Source organism: Candoia aspera, chromosome 2, assembly GCF_035149785.1.
Source record: "Candoia aspera isolate rCanAsp1 chromosome 2, rCanAsp1.hap2, whole genome shotgun sequence".
Taxonomy (NCBI): Eukaryota; Metazoa; Chordata; class Lepidosauria; order Squamata; family Boidae; genus Candoia; species Candoia aspera.
This window is the reverse complement of record NC_086154.1, coordinates 194,061,180-194,084,097: the sequence shown is the minus strand read 5'-3', so window position 1 is coordinate 194,084,097 and position 22,918 is coordinate 194,061,180. Positions and strand designations below refer to the sequence as shown.

Genomic DNA, 22,918 nt, shown 5'->3' with positions numbered 1-22,918 from the left:
TTGGCCTGCAAGTGGATGCTGCAGTTGCCTTTCAGAGAATAGCTTGAAAGCAGGCCTTCTTGGTGTTGGCCCCCTCTCTCTGAAGTTACCTATCCCTGAGATTTAGGTGGCCCTGCTGTCATGGCATTCTGAAAGGGAATGGTACATCTGGAACTTAAAGGGTTTTTTGAAGCCTTTTTAAAAAAAACTTGTGGGGCAACTGGTTTTAGAATGTATATTGTTATGATCGTGTGTGACCTATCCAGGGTCTGTTGAATTAGGAGTGGGATATAAATGATGCAATAAATGATAAACTGGATTCATCTCTGAACCTAATTAAATTATGAACAAGTTCCAGATTCCAAGGCAGGATGACCATATTCCATGTAATAGAGCATTTCATGTGCTGCTTTAAATAAGGAGGCAGGCCTAGATACAGTGTGCAGTTTGAAAATGTATTATTTTGTTTATACTTGAATATGAAACAAGAGTGACTTGCCCTCATGTCTCTGAAAGGAACTGAGTGCACGAAATGCAGTAAGGCTATGTAAGAAAGTCACATTTTAAATGCTTTTGAATAGAACTTCTGCTGAAATATTAACTATCCATGTGCTTTTATTTCAGAAGGCGGAAGACAATACGGAAGGAATAGGATCTGGACTTGGCCCTGATGGAGAAGTAAGAATTCTAGTTTTTTTGAGGAAGCATTTCAATGTTTTAGCCTTAGTTAATGATGAACAAAATGTCACAATATGTAGAATACATATTGTATTTCAATATGTAGAATAAATTTGGGGGCAGTGGGGCTACAAGGTTAACATAAAGGGCTATTTTCCTCATCATGAATTACTCATCAATATTTTTAGAAGGCTATAATCCCATTTATAAATAATGTTGCAAATAACAAGGCAACTCTATGTAACATCTTTTGTCAATACCAGTAAAGTAAATTATACAAAATAAGATCCTAAATTTTGAAGGCTCTTCAGCAAGGGAACTTGAATCTATATGGTTCTCCCTTGGCCTTGTAATCACCTTCTCATCTAATGCCCTTTGTATCGGCTTTGCAGGGGGAAGTGAGAATTGAGAGAATTACTTTCCTTTAATTTCTAATCGGCAGAAGCATCTTGTGTATGCAGTTCTGCTTACTGTGTCTAGGCTTGTATATTTATGCTGTATTTTAAAATAGTATGTGTTTTTTATCTTATTTTTTCCTCATCCTAATAAAGGAGACCTGTAAACACAAGATTAGAACATAGAACAAAGATGTTGCTTCCTATTGATTGTAAACGATAGATTGAAGTGTGAGGTCACCATTTCATGTAGATGCAGCATAAATAAGGAAAACTTAATTAAAAAGACCTCCTAATGATAATGATTTCTTAAAATATTATTTGGAGGTAGCCGTTGTTTAAGCAAGGAAATAATATATTTTATATTAACATCCACACAGTTGGCATTGTTTAAAAATTACATTTTGGAATCAGCTACACAATATTTTGCTTTTGCAACATACAGAAATATAGTTTAGCTCTTTTCCCTTCATAAGTAAATTGGATTGTTACAGTCTATCTAATCAAGCACATTTACATTAGTAGATTTACAGTTTGCTGTCTTTTGTCATATGCAATAAGATGTCTAGTAAATTGGTTTAATGCAAGACACTTTGTCCAACACATCTAATTGAAGTTTTTAATGAGTGCACTTCTACTTAATGAGCTATTTCACTAATGAGCATGCTAGAATGCACTATAATAACCAGAATGTTTCTGTGTTGGTGTCTTATGCTAGATATATGACACACATTATTATTTAAAACTCCAAGATTATTTGAAGCTCCAAGAATAAATGACTGAGAGGTTTTTATAAGTCATTGAGATAATCCTGTGTACATTTATCTGAAAGTAATCCCACTGAAGTCAATGAGGCTTATTCCACAATACAATTCTTTGCATGTTTTCTCAGAAAGAAAGTCTCATTGAAATCACTGGGACTAACTTAAAGGTCAGTACTTAAACTCATAGCATTGAATTGACTAAATGCCATCAAGTTGGGGTTGCCTCTTAGCGACCACATAGGTAAACTTTCTCCAAGATGATCTTTCTCAACCTGGCCTTTTAGATCTCTCAATGTTGTATTTACATTGCTGTTGTAATTAAGTCCATCCACCTTGCTGCTGATCATCATCTTTTTCCTTCCACTTTTCCTAGTGTTACAGATTTCTTAAGGAAGCTTAGTCTTTGCATAATGTTTCCAAAATATGACAGTTTTGAGCCTAATTGTTTTTGCCTCAAGTGAGAACTTTGGATTGATTTGATCTATGATGCATTTGTTTGTTTTCCTGATATTCTCAAGAGGCTTCTCCAACACCAAAATTCAAAAGTGTCAATACTCTTTCTGTCTTTCTTTTTCAAAATCCAACTTTCACATCCATAGAGTGATAACAGGGAAAGCCCTACCAAGTGCTAGTCTGTGGTATATTTCTTTAGTGTCTATTTATTTTTTTATGTATTTTTATCCCACCTTTATTATTTTTATAAGTAACTCAAAGTGGGGAACATACCTAATACTCCTTCCTCCTCCTATTTTCCCCACAACAACCATGTGAGGTGAGTTGGGCTAAGAGAGAGAGTGACTGGCCCAAAGTCACCCAGCCAGCTTTCATGCCTAAGGCGGCACTAGAACTCATAGCCTCCTGGCTTCTAGTCCGGCACCTTAACCACTAGACCAAAGTGGCTCTCTTTTACTGTTGATAGTTGATCCTAAAAGGCAGAAGCAGTCCACTAGTTTACTGTCTTGTCAATTCTCAAGCTGATTGCTGTACTCTTATCATTAGTTTAGTCTTCCTTATTTTAACTGTAGTCCCACGTTTTTTCCCGTGCTCCTTGATTTTCACTACTAGAGCTTATAGATCATTTGCATTTTCAGCTATCAGAGTAGTGTCATCAGTTTAGGGCAGTTATTGATGTTCCTTCCTCCAGTCTTAAAACCATGCTCATCTTCCAATACATTATATATTCAGCATATAGGTTGAATAAATAAAGAAAGGAGCTGTGTATCTTCTCACTCCCTTGCCAACCTGGAGCCAGTCTGTTCACCATTTTCTGTCTGGATTATGGGTCCCTGTCCTCTGTGTAGATTTCACATGAAGACAATAAGATATTCCTGTATTCTCACTTTCTTCAAGACATTCCACAGCTTCACAGGATCAACTCAGTCAAGGCCTTTCTGTAGTCAATGAAGTAGATGTTGACTTCTTTTGAGTATTTGGCTCTCTCAGTTATCCAGAGTACATCAGCAATAACGACTTGTTCCTCTGCCTTTTCTAAAATCGACTTGAACATCTGGTATTTCCTTTTTCAAGGAGGGCTCTAATCTGTGTTAGATGATCCTAAACAATATTTCGCTGATGTGTGGAATAGAGAATATTGTGCAATAGTGTAAATCTCTTTTCTTTGGTGCTGGTACATCTTCTAATCTGTTGGCCATTGTGTTGTTCTCCAGATTTGCTGGCTTAATTTGGTTACAACCATTACTGATTCTCCTGTTGCTTGCAGTACTTCTGTAGATATTCTATCACTTCCTGTAGCTTTCCTTCTTGGTAATTGCTGTAGTGCTAATTTCATCTTCTGGTATTAGAAGTTCTTGTAAATATGGAATATCTTCTAAAGTATCTTGGATGCTGACATCCTGTTGCACTTAATTTCAGTGTACTCCTTCCATCTGTTTGTTCTTCTCTGTCCATTGGTGTCCAATTTAAGGTTGGAATCTCCTTCTGAGTTCAGACATCTTTTGGAAGACTTCCTTTGTTTTCAGTGTCTATTTCCACCTTAGATTTCTTTACAGATGTTGTAATACTGCTCCTTGTCTCTTTTAACAGTTCTCTGAAATTCTTTGTTAAGTTCCTTCCTGAGATCTTTGTCTTTCCTGGCTTCTCTTCCTGGCAGTGTTCACCATCTGTTCTGATATCCAGTTTGCTTTCTTTTCCTTGGTATTTGGCAGTCTCTTTTCACATTCATCTTTAACTTCTTTGATTTCATTCCTCTGGTTCCCTGTCAATGTAGTTCAGGTCTTCATAGAAGGTCCTAATGTTGTTCTTGAAAATGATGCATCTGTGGTCAAGCTCATGTTGTGGAAACTGGCTGTTTTTTTCTTCTGCTTTAGCTTGACTTGAAACTTGCACATGAGCAATTCATGTGATCTTTGACTACGTCTTGTTATAACTGAGCTCTTCTACTTCCTTGTACCAATAATATAGTCAATTTGATTTCTGTGTGCTCTATCTGATGAGACCCAGTTATATAACTGTTGTTTTGGTTGTTTCAAGAATTTGTTAATAATGAAGAAATCATTAGATTGGCAAAAACTGGTAATTCATTCTTCTGCTTTATTTCTGTTCCTTACACTGAATAGTCCAACTACTTTTTCCTCCTTACTATTTTCAACTTTGGCATTCTGGTCACCAACCACAAACAGCACATATTGCTTGATATTCTGTTGATTTCAGATTGAACTTGACCATAAAACACACAAACGTTTTTCTTTGTCTGAATCAGTGGTTGTGGCTTAAAACTGAATAACCGTCATATTAAAGGGTTGTCTGCAAAATCTTATTGATGTTACTTGGTCATTGACTGTATTGTACCCAAGCACTATTTTTGCTATATCCTTACACTCCTTCTTGTTTTTCATGTCCTCGGTAGTAAACAGTATGATCTTCTGACATAAAGTGCCTAATTCCAGTCCATGTCAATTTGCAGATGTCCAAGATGTCAGTGTGTAGTTCATTCATTTCATTTGTCACTGTGTTGAGCCTTCCTGTTTTATGCTTTCTAAATTCCAAGTTCTTACTATAATTCCATCTGCAGCTTCAGATTTTCTTTTCCTGGCAATAGCAGAAACTAGACATTGGAAAGACTATAATTTAGCCACATCATAAACATCATTAGTACTTCAAAAGGCCCTCAGTGCCATCTAACCTGAGGGGCCCATCATCTACCACTATATCAACACCATTGCCTTCTTCCAAGCAGTCACTGATTGCTTGTCATTGTCACTAAAGTGATAATCTTTTCCAGCATTTTTCTGTAACAGTGCTGCCTGTTATAGATGCCTGCTTGCTTTATCTGGGCAGCTAGAATAAGTTTACACATTGGGTGACCCTACTGGGAGAATAACTCTTGGCATACACTCCTGGTATGCTTTGCTCATCCCACCCAGGAACACTCCCTGCAACAATGAGGCAGCAGAACAGGTCTTAGGGTAGATATTCTATTTAAACCTATCTCCTTTATTATTAAGTATAATTATCAAAGGCACTTAAAGGAACTTTCACTGAAATAAAACTTTTATTCTTAAACTATCTGTGTTAGTGTGTGACCTGGCATACTTACACCTTCATCAAGCTACATACCTTATGAAGATTTAGGGTTGCACACCTGTACCTGAAGTCAGGTTGCATCGCATGGTGACATAAATTATATGGGGTTTGGTTTGAAAGGGAGTAAGTCCCAAGTCTTTTTTAATAGGCACATTTCTGTCCTCTTAAATCCTTTCTAGTTATTTGGCTCTCAGCACAGGGTTTTGAATAAATACATGGTGTGACATTAAGAACTTTGGAATTACTAGAACCTGTTTTCACTGTTCTTCTCATAGAATCATACTCTCTACACAGATTCAAATATACGCTTCTCCTTAATATTTAGCCCATAGATGAGAGCAGTCAGATGAGTGATCTCCCAGTCAAGGTAACTCATACAGAAACAGGCAAAGTTCTTCTTGGACCAGAGGCTCCTAAAGCAAGTCAACTGGATGCTTGGTTAGAAATGAACCCTGGGTGAGTAATCATTTTGCTTCCTAACCCACAACCCAATACCTTTGCATTGCTTTTATAGTGCTAAATATTTCCAGGTTTTTATTTTAGTTTACAAATGTGTAGACTGTTCTCGCTCCCATCCATATTAGTGTTGTAGGTTTTATATGTATTCTGTTTGTTCAAGGTTTGCTTGAAAATTTGCAGCTGTTATTCTACAACATGCTTTAATATATAGAGTTCTGCTACTATATGTTTATTAAAATGTAGTTATTTCTAAATACACAAATTTCTATGGAACTTTCCTAAATACGCACTTATTGAGGGATGCGTTTATTTCTAAATACACAAATTTCTATGGAACTTTCCTAAATACGCACTTATTGAGGGATGCGTTTTTCTGAGAAATTAAACTCTGTGCATACTCTTGAGCAAAACATAATGGATGTAAGTAAACTCTGCCCATTGTGACTGCTGTGAAGCAATAATTTTAGCACTTTGAGGCAATTTATTTCCTCTGAAATCCCATGGATGATTTCTCCCATAACTAATTTCTTTGATATCTTTAATTTTATTTCTGTACTTTTCTGAAACACTTTTTTTCTGGTTTTTATGTAAGTATTTTAAAAGGTTTGCTATTTTGGAGGAGTTCCCTTATTCATACTCTTTCACTTGCTTCTTCCCCACCAGCTATGAAGTTGCACCCAGATCAGACAGTGAAGATGAAAGTGGCTCAGAATATGAAGAAGATGTAAGTGAACATCTTCTCTTGATGCATGTCTTTATCTAGAAGAATATTTTTAGAGACCAGAGAATAAGAATAAGCATACAAAAAGGTAACTATTAACTATTGTAGTTACAGTGACAGCTCTGTAATACTACAAGATAAATACCTGAATAGACTAGCGCAGTGTATTCTGTTTGGAGCTACCTTTGCAAACTACTAAAAAACTACAAGTGGTACAAAACTCAGCTGGTGGGTGAGAGCCATGTTCTTTTCTTCATACAGCTTCTTGGAAAACTGTTATATTTTAATCAGTCTCTCATTAAATTACAGAATGGTTTAGAAGGGGAAAGGTGGTGGTGGGGTTTTTGTGTTTGTTTTGTGGTCACATTAGCAGCCAAGCATAGATTCACTAATTTTTAAAATTGTGGTTAAAACTATTGCCACTAATAGCTGGGGAAGTAGATATGCATTGTTATAGAGCAGCCCTAGGGAACTGAAAGTGCTTTGAGTTTTTATTAAATCTGTAAGATTTATTTACCATACCATTTTTTTTCTCTTTTGCTTTGGGATCCAGAGGTCATGTAAGGTATCCCAATCTGATTTTTGCTAATTCTTCCTTTCCATTATAGAGGCTTATGGTTCTGATCAAGCAGAATGATTTTTTTAGGGCATGGGAATATGGAGGCGAGAGGACAATAGAGGCTCTGAATTCTTCTTTTATATATATATATATTCCAAATCTACTCACTCTGGGTGGTTTACAATTAAAGAAGAATAAAATACTAGTTAAAATACAATAAAACTATGCAATAAAACCAATCATCTTAAATAAATAATATATTCCAAGGGAATAGATGGTAAAAAGTTCTTAAATTAATGTATGGGAGCATCATCAGGGTGCTAACCACCCTCAGGGTTGGTTACCCCTCCTCACTTCCCGCATGAGATGGCAGAGCCAGGTCTTCACCCCTTTCTGAAAGGCCAGGAGAGGGGGGGTAACCTTTCATTATGGTTAAAAGTAGAAAATGATTAAGTCTCCTGAGATATACAATATATATAGTGGAGAAACAGTAGTGTCAGAAATACCACACTTTAACATACATATTTTAACATGTATTCAACAGAAATACATGTTAAATATTCTTGTGCGGCAAAATATTCCCCATACTGTATCACTCCCCAGGTAGTCAAGAGTTGAATAATATGAGAGTGCTTATTAATAGGAGTGCTTTATTCCTTTGCATTAAACTGTGACTACATAAGTAGTTTGGAATCCTAAAAATTCTACCGATGTCATGCACAGTGACATGGGCCTATATGTTAATCCTACAAAACAGAGTCTTTACCTCCACTGGTTATTTTAAAAGTATCAGGAATTACATATTGCAAACTTATTTATTCTATATTGTAAAATGATAAAGCCACCATTTCAGGCTAAACCCTTTTGTTTTTTGTAACAAATGCTAGTTTGTATAAATCTCCGTTGGGCAGTTTCTTGTTTTACAAGGAGGAGGAGATTGGGGAGGGAAACAAAACATAATGGAAAATTGAGGCCCTGTCTTTAGAGTTCTTACTGATAAGTGTTTTTATGTAGGTTTAACTTCAAGAGTATTCTTTTTTCTACAGGAAGATGAAGATGAATCAAGTAGACAAGAAACAGATGAAAAGAGACATCTGGATCCCAACAGTGAAGACGTTTCAGAAAAAGATGCTAAACAAATAATTGAGTGAGTAATTTGGGAAAGCAGAGAGAGAGCAAATCATTTTGTACGCTCCTCATATATCAGATCTCTGTGTGTTTAAGAAGTAAAATGACAAAGTAGTCATCAATGTGAAATTAAAAATGAATCCTTCCTTGCTTTATAGGACAGCCAAACAAGATGTGGATGACGAATACAGCATGCAATACAGTGCCAGAGGATCCCAATCTTACTATACAGTGGCTCACGCAATTGCTGAGAGAGTGGACAAGCAGTCCTCTCTTCTTATTAATGGCACACTGAAACATTATCAGGCAAGCATACTAGGTGGAAATTGCTCTTACAGGAACTTTATGCCAGAGATCCTTAAGCTATACCATAATTAGTCCCCTAAAAGAAAGATGGAATATTTTAGATTGCCAGATCATTCTGTTAAGATGCAGTATTTTGATTCTTGAATACTACCCTTGAATATTTTAAAGCGTATAATGCATTAAAAAGCGTACCTCTCTTTCTCTATTGTTTGGTCCATATTTTGAAGCATACCAGATTCTGGCCCTTTCTCCACTGAATTGCCTCGATAAGTCTCAACTTTGTCTGATAGTAGGACTTCCTTTATTCATCAAGGTTTTACTAGGTCAGTGTTTGAAAATATATTGCCTTTGAGAGTTCCCTGGAAAGCTGATAACAACTTCAGTGCCCATTTTGCTCATAATGTTGGTTGTATGAACTCATATTTCTGGACTGGCTGCATGCCAAAAGTCACTTTGTACATAGAGTGTATATACTGTGCAAATTTCAACCCAAGGATTATGCAAAGTAATGTTGTGGACCAGGTTCAAGCTTATCAAAGTGCCTCTTTCCTGGATATTCATAATCTTTGATTTGGTGCAGGCATAAAGATGGTTCCCTGTTAGCTCTTGAGCTAGTCCTGACAAGAAGCACAACCATGATTACTATCCTTATTGTAAGGTTACATTAATGGCATCTGAAAACTAAAAGTATTTCTGCCCTCCTTTCCTTTTACTCTCTGGAAAACTAGGGAGGGTCTCCTTCTGTGGGCTGAGAAATCTTTTACATACCGTTTGTCCAATCTGTGGCTCTTCTTCCTGTCTCCCAAGGCCATTCCCACATACCATTACATTCCTTGGAAAGGGTTTTTAATTGGAACTGTGCCTCTGAAAGAAATACCCTTTCCATGCCTGAGTGAATATCCTTCCCCAGCTCTTTTTGGTTTTGACAGCTGGTCCAAATGGTTAGAGTGTTGATGGGACAATCCTGCCATGGTAGAGTAACACCATTACTGAAGTCACTGCACTGTTGTATCAGTAGGCTTCTGGGCCCAATTCAAAAGGGTAGCAAAGATATATAAAGTCCTATATGACATGGTACTAAGTTCCATCAGGCACCGCCTTGCCCAGGTTGAATCTGTCCATCAAGAACTTTGTGGGAAGGACTGTTTAGAGTTCTCACTTTATGTAAGGTGTGCAGGACACAGACCAGGCAGCAGGCTTTCTCTGAGGCAACCACTGTAATTTGGACATCTTGCCTTCAGAGGTTTGAGCAGCTCTTCCCTCCTGGCAAAGAGCTGCTAAAACAACACTTTTCCACAGTGTCTTTCTTCTTGTGTATTTTTACTCTGTTGTATATCACACAAAGTCTCTGGATTGTGTGGGTTTCAAAAATGAAATGTAAACAAACATTGGCATCAGTGATAATCATTGTTTAGTTAATCACATTATTTTTAAATTTGTTTTCACCTATTACTATTGAAGCAGTTGTTAATAAAGTCAGTGATTAGTATTGATATGGGTTGTCATTTGAGTTGCTTTGTCTATCATAATTGAAATATCAGAACATAAAAAGCTGCTTTACAAAGTAAAGTCAGTGCTCCATTTAGACTGATATTGTCAAGACTGAATGTCAAGACTGAATGTCAGCTGCTGTCTGAAATTTCCAGGGATTGAACCGGCAACATGCTATACAATTGCATGGTGGCATTCTCTTTATTCCCCACACTGGTGAATGTAATCTGCCTTGATTGCTAATTTGCCCCCAACTATATTTTGCTGTGATTTCAGATAATATGTTAAGGTTAGCACAAGCCTTCAGACTCTGGCTTTGTGAGCAGCAGTTACTGAAAACGTTGATCAGGAACACATTAGCAACCAGAATATGGAGGAACATGTGTGCAAGCTTTCTAGTCCAAAAAAAGATTGCGATGTGCAGTATAATCTGAACTAAGCAATAGAACAGACTGACAGGATATGTGAAAGGTGCAGAACCTGAATCCCCAGGCTCACAAGCAGCCTTAGAAACCTTGATGGGACTCTCAGAGCCCTTCCAAAAATGGCATTCTTTAATCAGATGGATGAGAAAAATTATGAAATGCATGAGGTGTGATCACATGTACAGCATTTCACTTAATTTTCATTAAATTTAAATGAATCAAATAGACAAGAAATCAAATCTAGTTTTTGTTGTCATCTCATTCTATTATTGTGATTGTTATTTTCTGGACTATTTACTTTTTGGAGTGCAGCTTCTAGCACACTATTCAAATGCCAAGTGAAGCTCTTGACTTGAACGTTGTTTGACTCCCCTGGGATACATGAACGGAAGATCAAACTAGTGAAGGGAAGAGGAAGTGAGGGAGAGAATATGTTCTGAAGTCTGACTTTGTATTGGACTAATCGTTAATTTTTGATCCACTGTATTTAGCTTCAGTGTTTTTCTGACCTCTCCTACCACTTAAAAAATGTTAAATTGAGTTTTTATTGTAATATAGCAATATTGAATCAATGCTGTCATTTATAATTTATTTTCGAATAATATTCAGGACAGTTTCATTGTAATGTGCGAGTTGGAAATTAGGAACAGTTCTGTACTGCACTAAATGCTATCAAGTAGATCAATAGCACCTTGAAAATATAAATTTGAAGCATGTATTGATTATTAAGAGCTTGAACTGTGTCACAATATGAGCAGTATTAATCTTTAACACTCTGCCTAAAACACAAATGGTTTCTCAGAGCAAAGGAATACTAAGGCTTGGGATATATCGCAGCAGTTATTCTCGTATGGGAAATTTTTAATGTTTCTTTCTCACTGTGCTGCTTGCAGTCAGTACCGAAGCACTCAACACCAAAGCAGAGATGTTAAAATAAAAATATTACTGTATGGATAACTGAGGCAATTATACTGTATTTCAGATCCAGGGCCTGGAATGGATGGTTTCCTTGTATAATAACAATTTGAATGGAATTTTAGCTGACGAAATGGGGCTAGGAAAGACCATACAGACGATTGCACTCATCACTTACCTGATGGAGCACAAAAGGCTCAATGGCCCCTATCTCATCATTGTACCCCTCTCGTAAGTAGATTAATTCTTCCTAATGGTATTTTTCTGTGCTATGAAGATTGGTTCATTAACAACATGTACTTATTTTCTTTACCCTTAATGATTGGATAAAGCACATATTAGTAGTAGGGTGCCTTCATGTTATGGATTTAGTCTTCGATTGCCTTCCCTTCTTCTCATACGGATTCTGTGACACTGGAAACCGGCTGGCTCATAGCTGTTGAAATTTATTGCAACTTTTAGTTACCCTAGCTTGCCCCTATTGTGATTCACAAGACAGAAAATGTATTTCTTACTGATACTGCCTGCATAGTATTTCCTTTCAGATTCCAAAATATTCTTGAGAATTCTCAGATTCTTCTTGGGATCGGTTAAAATATTTTTGGTCCCAGCAGCCACAATTTTTGGATGTGCTGGCACTACAACTCTACAAATTCCCAGTTACCTCATGCTGACTGAGAATTCTGGAATTGCAGTGCTACTCATGTGGTGATTGTGGTGATTATTGTTTTTCTTCATTAACTAATCAGTCATCTTTGCAGTTAATCCAATATTTAGATAAAATTGGATTTTAAAGAAATTCCATTTTGCTCTTTTATCTTCTCATGTAGTTAACTTTGAAAAGATTCTTATTAAGGCCAGTGATTTTAATTAAAGTCAGCTATGCTACTTTAAAGTTAAAGTTTTTTCATCCCCAGGCCTGGCTCTATTTTTTTTTAACCTACAGAGTGTGCCCTAATACATTTCCAAATTTCTGCATTTGTCAGAATCCTCTTCGATCTTTCCACTAAATATGTACTGATCTTTTGACACATCCATGCACATAGGAATACTGATGATGGTGTTCATATATGTTCTCAGACCCCCAATTCATCCACTTTGCTTCACTTATATGTTGGTAAAAGCCTGCATAGGACTAATGTATACATTTTCAGTATGTGCGAGTTGGCGTTTCTGCCTTTTTCTTTGCAATAATTTTATTAAATGTTACAATTGAAAAGATAAAACCTAATACAAACTAAAAAAAAAAAGAGTAAAAAGAAAAGTAAAGTAAAACAAGTAGAGTTGGTTTACTTGATTAAGCTTAAAATATACAGTATATGTTGTTTTCTGGTGACCCTTAAGGGACTTTTGCTGACTAGGACTGAATGATGAGGCTTTAAGAATTTGTTTATAGATAAGAGATGAGATATGGGAAAAAGAGATATTTTGTTGTATTCTTAGAGAAGGTGATGAGTTACTGAAATTGTACTTATTGAGATGAAGGGGAAGTCATTTATTTATGTGTTTCTTTTCTTTTTCTTTATTATATCCTTATTTCCCTTCTATTTTTCTTTATATTTTCTTTTCTGCACTTGCTATCCCCCTCTTTTTTATTCTTTCATACTTTTTCATTTGTATTAGTTTTTTATCTTTGTAACTGTAAACTTTAATAAAATTATTATTAAAAAAAAAGAAATGAGGATTGGCCGAGCTTTATGTCCATATAGGTTACATTACAACTGAGAGCATAGTTGGAATCCCTTGATTCCCAGATGCTCAACTCCCCAGCTGACTGCAAAAACTGGTTCCTGCAGTCTACTTGCGAGGAGCAGCTGTCCACAGTACATGTGGGTGATCTCACGATCTCTCCTTTCTCTGGAGAGATTTTGCCAGCCAGGACAGGATCTACCCTCCAGCCACCAATCTCCACCATAATGTCATCCCCACTCCTTCAGGGACGTCTGTCTCACCATGTCCTCACCAGAAGTCTCTGGGGGTTTCTGCCTTTTAAAGAGAGCTGGGAAGCAAGGATCTAAGTGTAAAAATACATTACAAGTACATATGTTATTTCATTGCTGCTTTCAGTTTTGTGAACAGGCCCTTAAAAGTAAGGCTGAAATTAATAAAATCCACCTTTCTTTAGCAAAACACTAAAATCAGTTTGTGGATTCAGACTAGACAAGTTTATGCACACACATAAATATCAAGTTCTGATCTGAAACCCAGGCAACATTTTATGCAGATGATGTTGTAGCTCTTTCCAGAACATCAATAGGCCTTAGAAATGCTCTGAGAACTCTTGTCCAATACTGCAACAATGATCATTTGGGAATAAACTATCAAAAAACCAAGATTTGGAATTCACCAAAAGGCTGAAGCTCCATTCATGGAGCATTAATAGCCATAGAATAAAACAAGTGACTTGTTTTAAGTATTTAGGAGTAGTCATGCATGCCACTGGCTCGAGAAGAGCCTAACATGAATATGCTGCTGCTACTGGACAAAGATCTGCCAAAGCCATCCTCAAATTTTTCCGCTTCAAGGGAGGGTACTATGTTCCAGCTGCACTTAAGCTCTTTTGTGCAAAGCCTCTAGCCCGACTCCTTTATGGGACTTTGGTTGGCCCCCCAGCTTCTTGTTTCACATCCTTGGAGAGAGTACAATCTAAATTCATCAGAGCAGCTCTCCAGATACCTCATTGTGTCTCCCACATACATTTACAAATGGAGACATGTATGATTAAAGTTGAGTCAAGAGTATGTCTAGCTTCTATAAGCCTTTGGTTAAAGCTTAACTTTTATCCTCAAGGCCTAGCACCATTAATTCTCCAGGACAATTTTCAGTCCACATGGATGAAGGCTGTTGAATCTAAACTTTTAAATTTAGGCTACTCTCCCTCCTCGGTTCTTAAGATGAAATATGATCAGGCGAAACAAACTCTGAAGCAACGGATAAAGGATACAGAGCAGCAAGCAGATCTAGGGAAGGCCTAAGCCTTCCTGTCACCAGTACACAACAGATATATTGTCACTGCTGCCAGCTACCTTACACAACTAGAAACATCCAGTGATCGGAGAGCTTTCTTTCTCGGCCAGTGTCATGTACTCCGTCTGCAGTATTGGATGGTAAATATAAAAAAGTACCATTGGCTGAAAGGTTTTGCCCCTGTGATTCCGGAGAAGTGGAAACTACAGAACATGTTCTTCTTCATTGCCCCTTTTATTGGAGACATCCAAACCAGATTCATCCTACCTCTGAATTGTAGATATCCTGGTCGCTTAGACTCAGCCTATGCCCAGATGCTGCTCATAGACAAACTGCCTTTTCTTACTAGGTTTTATGCAGCAGCACGGAAGATCTGCTGGACTCTGATGGGCCAATTTTCCACTAGCCAAATGCATTTTATGTAACTGTAATTCATTTAAATTTTAGATATCACTTCTTTGTAATTTTAGATCTTATTATACTGATACAGTTTTAGCGTCTATTTTATAATTTAAATATAAACTGCACCCTGGACCTCACTCATAGATGTTAGCTGGGTTGTTTTGTAAATGTATTTTAACTTTGTCTTAAATTTTATTTTGTTTATTATCTATTAAGATAGATTTATATATATTCACTGAGCACTCTGTTGTACTAGTTGACAACCGTAATAAAGTGAATTGACTTTTGACATGATGGAAAAGGAATCCACTATTACAGTGATGAGGTACAACACAGTTTACAGGTTTCATTTTGCTAAAGATCTTGCCTCTTGAAGATTAAAAATCAGATTGCAGAATTTTACATTTGATGCAGTTTTAATATACTTTGCATTCTTAATCTTTTATATAGGACATTATCCAACTGGACATACGAATTTGACAAATGGGCCCCTTCTGTTGTGAAAATTTCTTACAAGGTTTGGATATTTTATGTATGAGTATAAAGATGGATACATACAACTTCAGGTTCAGTGAGCAATTATATTCAGTTGTAGCTTGTTGCTGTGCTATAGAAGTCTGCTGATTTGTAGTATATCACAAGTACTTTCAGATATTGATATACATCAGAAAACTGCTAATACTCATATTACAATATGCCCTGCTCCAAGTAATAGGGATCATAATTACAATACATTAGTTATTCCTGCCTAGTTTTTTAATGTAAATAATTTAGATAACAGATTATAGCATGGCAATTTACTCATAGTGAATTAGTTCACACTGGAGTACTTTAGTTACAGTTGCTGTTATAAAACAGGCTGAAGAGACAGGCATGAGATTGACTGCAGCATAAGACTGAGCAATGGTTTTCCAGTTGCCATTTATTAAGGGGGTATCACTTGCTGATGGAAAGACCTTTGATTCATTGGAGGGTTCTATCAACTAAAGAAAGGAGGGAGTTAGTTTGGATAGTTTTTCCTCCTTGCCCCAGACATATTGAATACATTTGTAAAGATCCAATCCACTATTGTTTCTTTTTGAATTTGGCTTCCTCTTTGAATGGATTGGAAAAAATAATAATATATTAAGCACATTCTGCTGCACTTTTCTATCCATCTCACAGATATCCTTATTTTAGTGAATAATACCTAGATAAAATTTTTCTTTTCCTTTTTTTTAGGGTACACCTGCTATGCGCCGATCACTTGTACCTCAGCTACGTAGTGGGAAATTTAATGTTCTTTTGACTACATATGAATACATAATAAAGGACAAACACATTCTTGCTAAGGTACTATTATATTTTGGACTCTTCTTGGTGACAAGCTTTCTTTCCTTTGCTTCCTTCACTCCCAATTAGCAAGAATTATACCAAATGTGAAGGGTCCATAATTACTACTGTCTTTAAAAGTTAGTTCTGTGTTTTTCTTTGGCTGAATTGCTTAGCCTTTCTTCCAACCCATTCATGGTCTCTTTTCCTGCTGAGTACTTTCAGGATTGCCGGTGAGGGAAAAGATTTTGCTACCCGTGGATCCCATAAATTCCACACAGTTGCTCTCTGTCAAGCAGAATAGCCATCTCTACATCCTTCTGCTGAATCACATTTATCTTGGAACCCTGCTATTCCATTTTTATCTGCAGCTCTTCTCCAGTTCTTTTGTTTCTGAGCAGAGATGAATACAGTGAAAAAAAAGAATCAGGCTTTGTTATCATTTTCCAGATGTGGAAAGATAATAGAGACCAGATTGAAACTTGTACTGTTCATTTTCGTTTATGCATTAAGGCACAGTAAGTGAAAATCTCTTGAATAGACTCTAAAACATGAGAGTCCTTCTTTGGAAACTATTATTTCAGTAAAGTAAAGGTATTTAAATAATGGATTCCACTGTGATTTATCTCTCCAATTCCATTTGTTACATTTCAGAGCATGTACATTTTTTTAATGAGAGGTGCTTGCTATAGTAAGCTTCAAAAAATTTCAAACTTTTTTCTTTCTTTCTGGGACCCAGAATTAAAGAGAGCTAGGACTGGCACTTTGCAAAATGGACTGTATCAAAGCACCCCACAAAATACTCTGCTCTTTGCACTTTCCCCTCTTCATTCGTTTGCATTGGGAGAAAATTGAGAGGCTACCCATCCTCTCAAATCTTTTTCAGCAAGAAAGGTTTTCCCTCCCAGTTCAAGTCAATTGAATTTACTGTGGAGGGAGAAGAGGTTGTCAGCACAGATGAGGGAAAGGCGTGCACTTTGCCCAGGATTGTAGTAGATCGTTGACCTCATGGATTTTGTTGGAACCGATAGTCAAGGCACAAGTAAAAAAGCAGTCACAGGCTTGAAGGTTCAGCAACCAAATATTTCAGGAGCAGGTAAATAGTATTTGGCAATGTCCATCAATAAGATGTTCCCAAATCAGGAGCTAGTCAACCAGAAATTACCAGCCGTATGGCAATATTAATACACTGGCACAAATTACAGTGACTGACTCCTTCCTCTATACCACTGCTTGGAGTTCCATGATGCCATCTCCCATTCACTTATGGCAGCTGGCCCCAAACAAGTTGGTTCATACAACCACCACAATTTACTTCCAGTTCCACTTTCCAAATCTAATTGAGAAAATATATTAATTTTTAAATCTAAAGATACAAGGAGAGGGATTTGCAATAAGGAAACCAATTCTTGAATGCATTTTAATGAAAAATATCATACCCATTTTGTAGATGTTGATGCCCATATAGTAACCATTTTATTCCCATGGCATCCATTTTGAAGTGGCAGCCCTGACACTTGAGAGTTCCAGATGTGTCTGTGAGGCTAACAAGGTTGCCTGAAATTAAATGTGTATGGTCAGAATCGTTTTTCTAACCCTAATTAGGGGTTCTAAACAGAAGATAGAATACTTTTGAGTTCTCTTTTCTCCCTTGTTCCCCCTCTGCTCAAGATATTACCAGCTATTTAGACTAACTGCCTGTTTCCCATAGCATCCACTCATATTATGCACTCCAACAGAGTTGGCTTGCTTCAGGTCCAACCAATCAAGCAAAGTCATCTAGTTTGATCCATAGTTCCTCTGTTACTGCACCTTTGGAACAGCATCCCCCCTGCCCCCTGGAGATTTGTATGGCTCCCACATGGCAGCATTCTTTAAAAAGAACCTGGTGTTTCCCTCAGGCCTTGGGTTAAGATGGATGGATAGGCCCCTATGAGCTGTAGGATATGCAAAATGATTCTTTTGTTCCCTTGATTTGATATTTTATGGATGTTGGTCATGTTTATGGAATTGTTCTTTTAACTTTGTGAAGCTGCTCAGAGTTGGAGTTGGATGGCCTAGAAATCAACAAATAAATAAATAAATAAAATCAAACTAATCAGTCTAAATTTTATTGACTATTAGCCATGATACAGAATTATATTAATCCAATACGCCTTTTGAGAGTGGACATTATGAGGTATACTTGATGCATTCCAATTTTAGTAGCTGTTTTATAATATTATACAAACAATATGCAAATTATTGCAGTGTTTTGAAATTAAGTATGAGTTTTGAAGGCTTCAGTTGTATTTAATCGTAATGATTTTCTTTTTTAAAAAAAATAGTTTAGAACCTCAATATAGTTTCCTACAATTATTTTTGTATTTCCATAGATTCGGTGGAAATATATGATTGTAGATGAAGGTCACCGAATGAAGAACCATCATTGTAAGCTGACTCAGGTGCTAAATACTCATTATGTCGCACCAAGAAGGATTCTCTTGACTGGAACTCCATTGCAGAACAAATTACCTGAACTTTGGGCTCTCCTTAATTTCCTCCTCCCAACAATTTTCAAGAGTTGCAGCACTTTTGAACAGTGGTTCAATGCTCCTTTTGCCATGACTGGAGAAAGGGTACTGGGCTATTTATTTAAAAATGCTATAATAACACCAGTTACATTAAATGGACAATCTATTTTATAGCAACAGATATAGCATATTCATACAGTGAACTTTCTAATTAACACAGTCTTAATCTACTAAATTGGATTAGTATCAATGTATATGTAGTATATGTATTAATATATAACAGTGGATATGTAGGATATGTATATGTATCAGTATATAACAAGACTTAAATAATATAAGTTTGTTAGCACTGAAAAATAATGTAATATTTAACTGTTATTTTTAAAGTGCTTTTCTTTTTTTTCTTTTTTCCATTTTCTATTTTCATTCTTTCCATTTAGGTGGATTTAAACGAGGAGGAAACTATTCTGATTATTCGGCGTCTCCATAAAGTTCTGCGACCTTTCTTGTTAAGAAGGTTGAAGAAAGAGGTTGAATCTCAGCTACCAGAAAAGGTTTGTGAAGAAGAAGCTTTGTTGAATAATTACCTGTAGTTATAAATCCAGGTTCCATATGCTGCAAAATGCTTCTGTCAGGACTGATTCAACTTTGCCTGAAACTTCAGAAGGATTGAACCTGGTTCTAAATCTTGCTTTACCTAACCATCAGAATATCAGTAATGTAAAATAAGGAAATAATTCAGAGCTAGATCCGCCCATTTAAGAACAATACAGGTAATCCTCAGTTAAGAGCCATTTGCTCAGCGACCATTTGAATTTAAGACGGTGCAGAATGAGGAGACTTATGGCCAGTCTTCGAAGTTATGGCAGTCGCAGCATCCCCATGGTCACGCAATTACAATTTGGGCATTTGGCAACAGGCTTGCAATTATGACAGTCACAGCATTCTGCAGTCACATGATCATCATTTGCTTCTTTCACTGCTTCTGACAAGTGAAGTCAGTGTAACGTCGGGCCTAATGACTATGTGGGAATCGCTTTACGACTGTCAATGACGGAGTTCCTGGTCCCAATTACTGTTGTTAACCAAAGACTACCTGTAAATCTTGTTGGGTTCTCTGATGGTTCAATTACCATGTCATAATTTTAAATTCTTTGCATATCTGTCCTTAGAGTATCATTATACATTTTCCAGCAAGCTTTATTTGCTGTCCTTTTAGCTGAGATCCAGTATAGCATAGTGTAATATGTGAGTATAGCATAGTACTTCTGATTATAATATTCTCAAGGATTAATAATCTTCCCAAGTATTTACATATCATCAACTTCCCTTCCATTGAATATACAGAAAGTAATACACATTTTTAATAAGATATCAGTAATTAACCTTTTGGAATAGTTAAAAATAAGACAATTGGGATAGGTCAGGCAACATGTCTGTGACATAACTAGAGAATTAACCTCTTCTGTATTATTTTTTTCTGAAGTCAGGTGTTTAGAACCAGCATAATCTAGCTTTGCTAACATTCTTATTTATAACATTGATTAGGTAGCTTTGTAAATCCTTACAGGTAAAGATGATTTTTTTTTAATATTAGTGTGGACATTTTAATACATTTTTCAATTTATTAAAAAGTTTTGAAAAAGCTGTATTATTTAGTATTTATTGTATGTTTTTGTACAAGGTTGAATATGTGATAAAGTGTGATATGGCAGCACTGCAGAAGATTCTGTATCGTCACATGCAAGCCAAGGGAATCCTCCTTACTGATGGCTCTGAAAAAGACAAGAAGGTGAGAAGACTCCTGGCACTAAGAAAGACATCTCGTCTTTTCTAGAATAAAACTTCCCTATGCAAAAAGTAATTCTAACAAATAAATGGTTTGAGCTTTCTCAAGTATAACTAGGGAAAAATCAAGGATTACTAAAAAGGTAGAATTCATTATATATGAGACCTAGATTGTTGCAAACAGGTGGTGGATTAAAAAAGAAAAAGGAAATCTGGAGTGCTTTAGAAACTTAAACTTAGGGCAGCCAGCACTGTGAATTAACACAAATAGAAGACTAGTTACAAAAGGTACTTTAGAATTTGGGGAAAAATATTAAGCCTGGGTAAATCCTCTGAAAAATATGTTTTACAATGTAATTTGTTTCTCGTGGAAACAGCCAGGAGCAGCTTTCAAAACAGCCATGGGACTCTGGAAAAAGACGCAGCTGCTTTAAAGATTCACAGAAAGGTCCTTTGTACTGGCTGCTGCTGTCACAAATAGGGATGTGTAAAATTAATCAATTTGGGAATGTCATGGAGTTACTCTATTCTATTACTAAATCAGAGAGTTCTGTACTTCTTGGTTACAAAGCACCTCTTTCAAAGGATTGCAGAGCTCTAGAAGATATATTGGCATATACTGTGCTTGTTCTGTGAATATGGTAATATGTGAAATATGCCATATATCATGTGAACAGTGTCTTTTCAGATTTTACTAATTCATAACTATCTTTGTGTTACTTCCTCAGGGAAAAGGTGGAGCTAAAACTCTTATGAATACCATCATGCAGCTGAGGAAAATATGCAATCACCCTTATATGTTCCAGCATATTGAGGTAAATTAATTTTATAATTTCGTTCTAGATGGACTCACACAGCTGTTATTCTCATTTAAAGCAAATTTCCCTACTCTTTCAGTGAGATCTTCTCAAAACAGTTTCAGTATGGATCAACTAAACGTTGGAATTTCTGAACAATTACTTGACAACAGGAAGTTTGTTTCTGAGGATGCCTAATTAAATTTCCTCCCTATAATCAAATTATTGACCCTTTCATACAATCAAGGGAATTTTGCCATCCTGAGTGACATAAAATATTTTACACCTTCTTTTACCTCATGAATATGAAAATAATTTTGTTGTGCTTGCAAGTCCCACTAAGCAAGAATTGCTGGCTTATCCTAACTTACTGTCAGTGAGCTGCAGGTTGCATTTGTTCCTGCTTTGCATAAAGGGATATAATGAACTAGAAATTGCACGTGGGGTTGTGTTGTTTGAACTCAGATTTCTGGTTTCCTTCTTGCTTCCCTGAAAACTAGGATGTGTAATTCAATATACTTTGATTTATTCCCAACTTTGAACCCTGACTTTTGGGAGTAAGAAATTAGACATCAAAGTTCAAATATCATACATAACTTGCCATTTAGGGGTTACTTTTCTTACTAACCAAAAAGGAGCAGAAATGAACAAGCTGCATGTCCCCACATGTTCATTTGCAGCAATCAAAGATAGCCCAGCAATTATAGCTTAAAGTTGTATTAGTGCAATCATTAGTTGTGTACAAATGGGCAGCCGTAGGAATAGAGGTTATAAATAAATAATTATAAATAAATGCATAAATAAATAGTAAAGAAAATGCACTTCCATTTATGACTCATTATTTTCTATGAAGCATACACTTATGGGTATGTTGTAAAATTGTTCATACATTATTAAGGAAATGATTAGTTGCAAAATAAGCTTTTTATTGGCCCATTATTTATTTATTCCAGCATTTTAATAATTGCATGTAGCTTGCCAGTTAATTCATGTAACATAAGTATGCATGTGTACTTTTAAGAGAAGTATAACTTCTGAAATCCATTGCTTTAAATAGCATTGGAACTGTGAAGCTGAATTTATGCCTTTTAAGTGATTAGTTTTAGTTATTAGGGCTATGCAGAACATTCAAATGGTACTTTGCAGTGTGGGAAGTAAGCACAAGTACTATTTTCAACTCATTTCAGAAGCTGGGTGTTTTTGCAGACTCATGTGGCTGTTTTGCAAGTTGATCCCCATTGTCCCTGTGTGAACGCGTACTTCACTTTGGTTCACTGTCCATGTTTTTTTCTCAGGAAAGCAAAGTGGAGGCCTGGAAAAAGATGTGGCTGTTTCAGTTATTCCGAGAGAGATGTTTTGTACATGCTCCTATGCACTGCAAAGCACTTCTGATAGAATTGCAAGCCCTGTTAGAGATCTTTTGATCTGGAAGAGCTAAATAATTCACTTTATCATTTTGCAGGAATCCTTTGCTGAACATTTGGGCTATTCAAATGGTGTCATCAATGGGTAATTTTTTTTCTTTGTACTTATTTAGTGACAATTCATTAACAGGTGGGATTATTTCAGATTAAAACAAAACCATTCAGAAAATATTCTGGTATAAAAAATTAGAATAAGACATGATCAAGGCAGGTAAAGCAGTTCTAGAGCACCTAATTAATATTATATTGAGGAAAAAAACTGTGTATTGTTAAGATTGCAAAGTAAATCCCAGGGTTATTGGCTATTTTACTGATTTTATAATCAGAGACCAAAATACCTGAACCAAAAAGAA

The 22,918-nt window shown here is 36.3% G+C and overlaps 1 protein-coding gene across 1 annotated transcript in view; it reads left to right on the top strand.

Annotated features, from left to right (window-relative positions):
• SMARCA2 (SWI/SNF related, matrix associated, actin dependent regulator of chromatin, subfamily a, member 2) overlaps positions 1-22,918 on the top strand; it is a 119,812-nt gene that overhangs the window by 48,652 nt on the left and 48,242 nt on the right. The window contains exons 11-23 of the mRNA XM_063295095.1: positions 604-657; positions 5,685-5,815; positions 6,482-6,542; positions 8,145-8,245; positions 8,385-8,532; positions 11,431-11,594; positions 15,183-15,249; positions 15,954-16,064; positions 18,419-18,661; positions 18,997-19,110; positions 20,241-20,348; positions 21,073-21,159; positions 22,604-22,650. Coding sequence (XP_063151165.1) covers positions 604-657; positions 5,685-5,815; positions 6,482-6,542; positions 8,145-8,245; positions 8,385-8,532; positions 11,431-11,594; positions 15,183-15,249; positions 15,954-16,064; positions 18,419-18,661; positions 18,997-19,110; positions 20,241-20,348; positions 21,073-21,159; positions 22,604-22,650 — 1,436 coding nt within the window. The remainder of the gene's footprint in view (positions 1-603; positions 658-5,684; positions 5,816-6,481; positions 6,543-8,144; positions 8,246-8,384; positions 8,533-11,430; positions 11,595-15,182; positions 15,250-15,953; positions 16,065-18,418; positions 18,662-18,996; positions 19,111-20,240; positions 20,349-21,072; positions 21,160-22,603; positions 22,651-22,918) is intronic.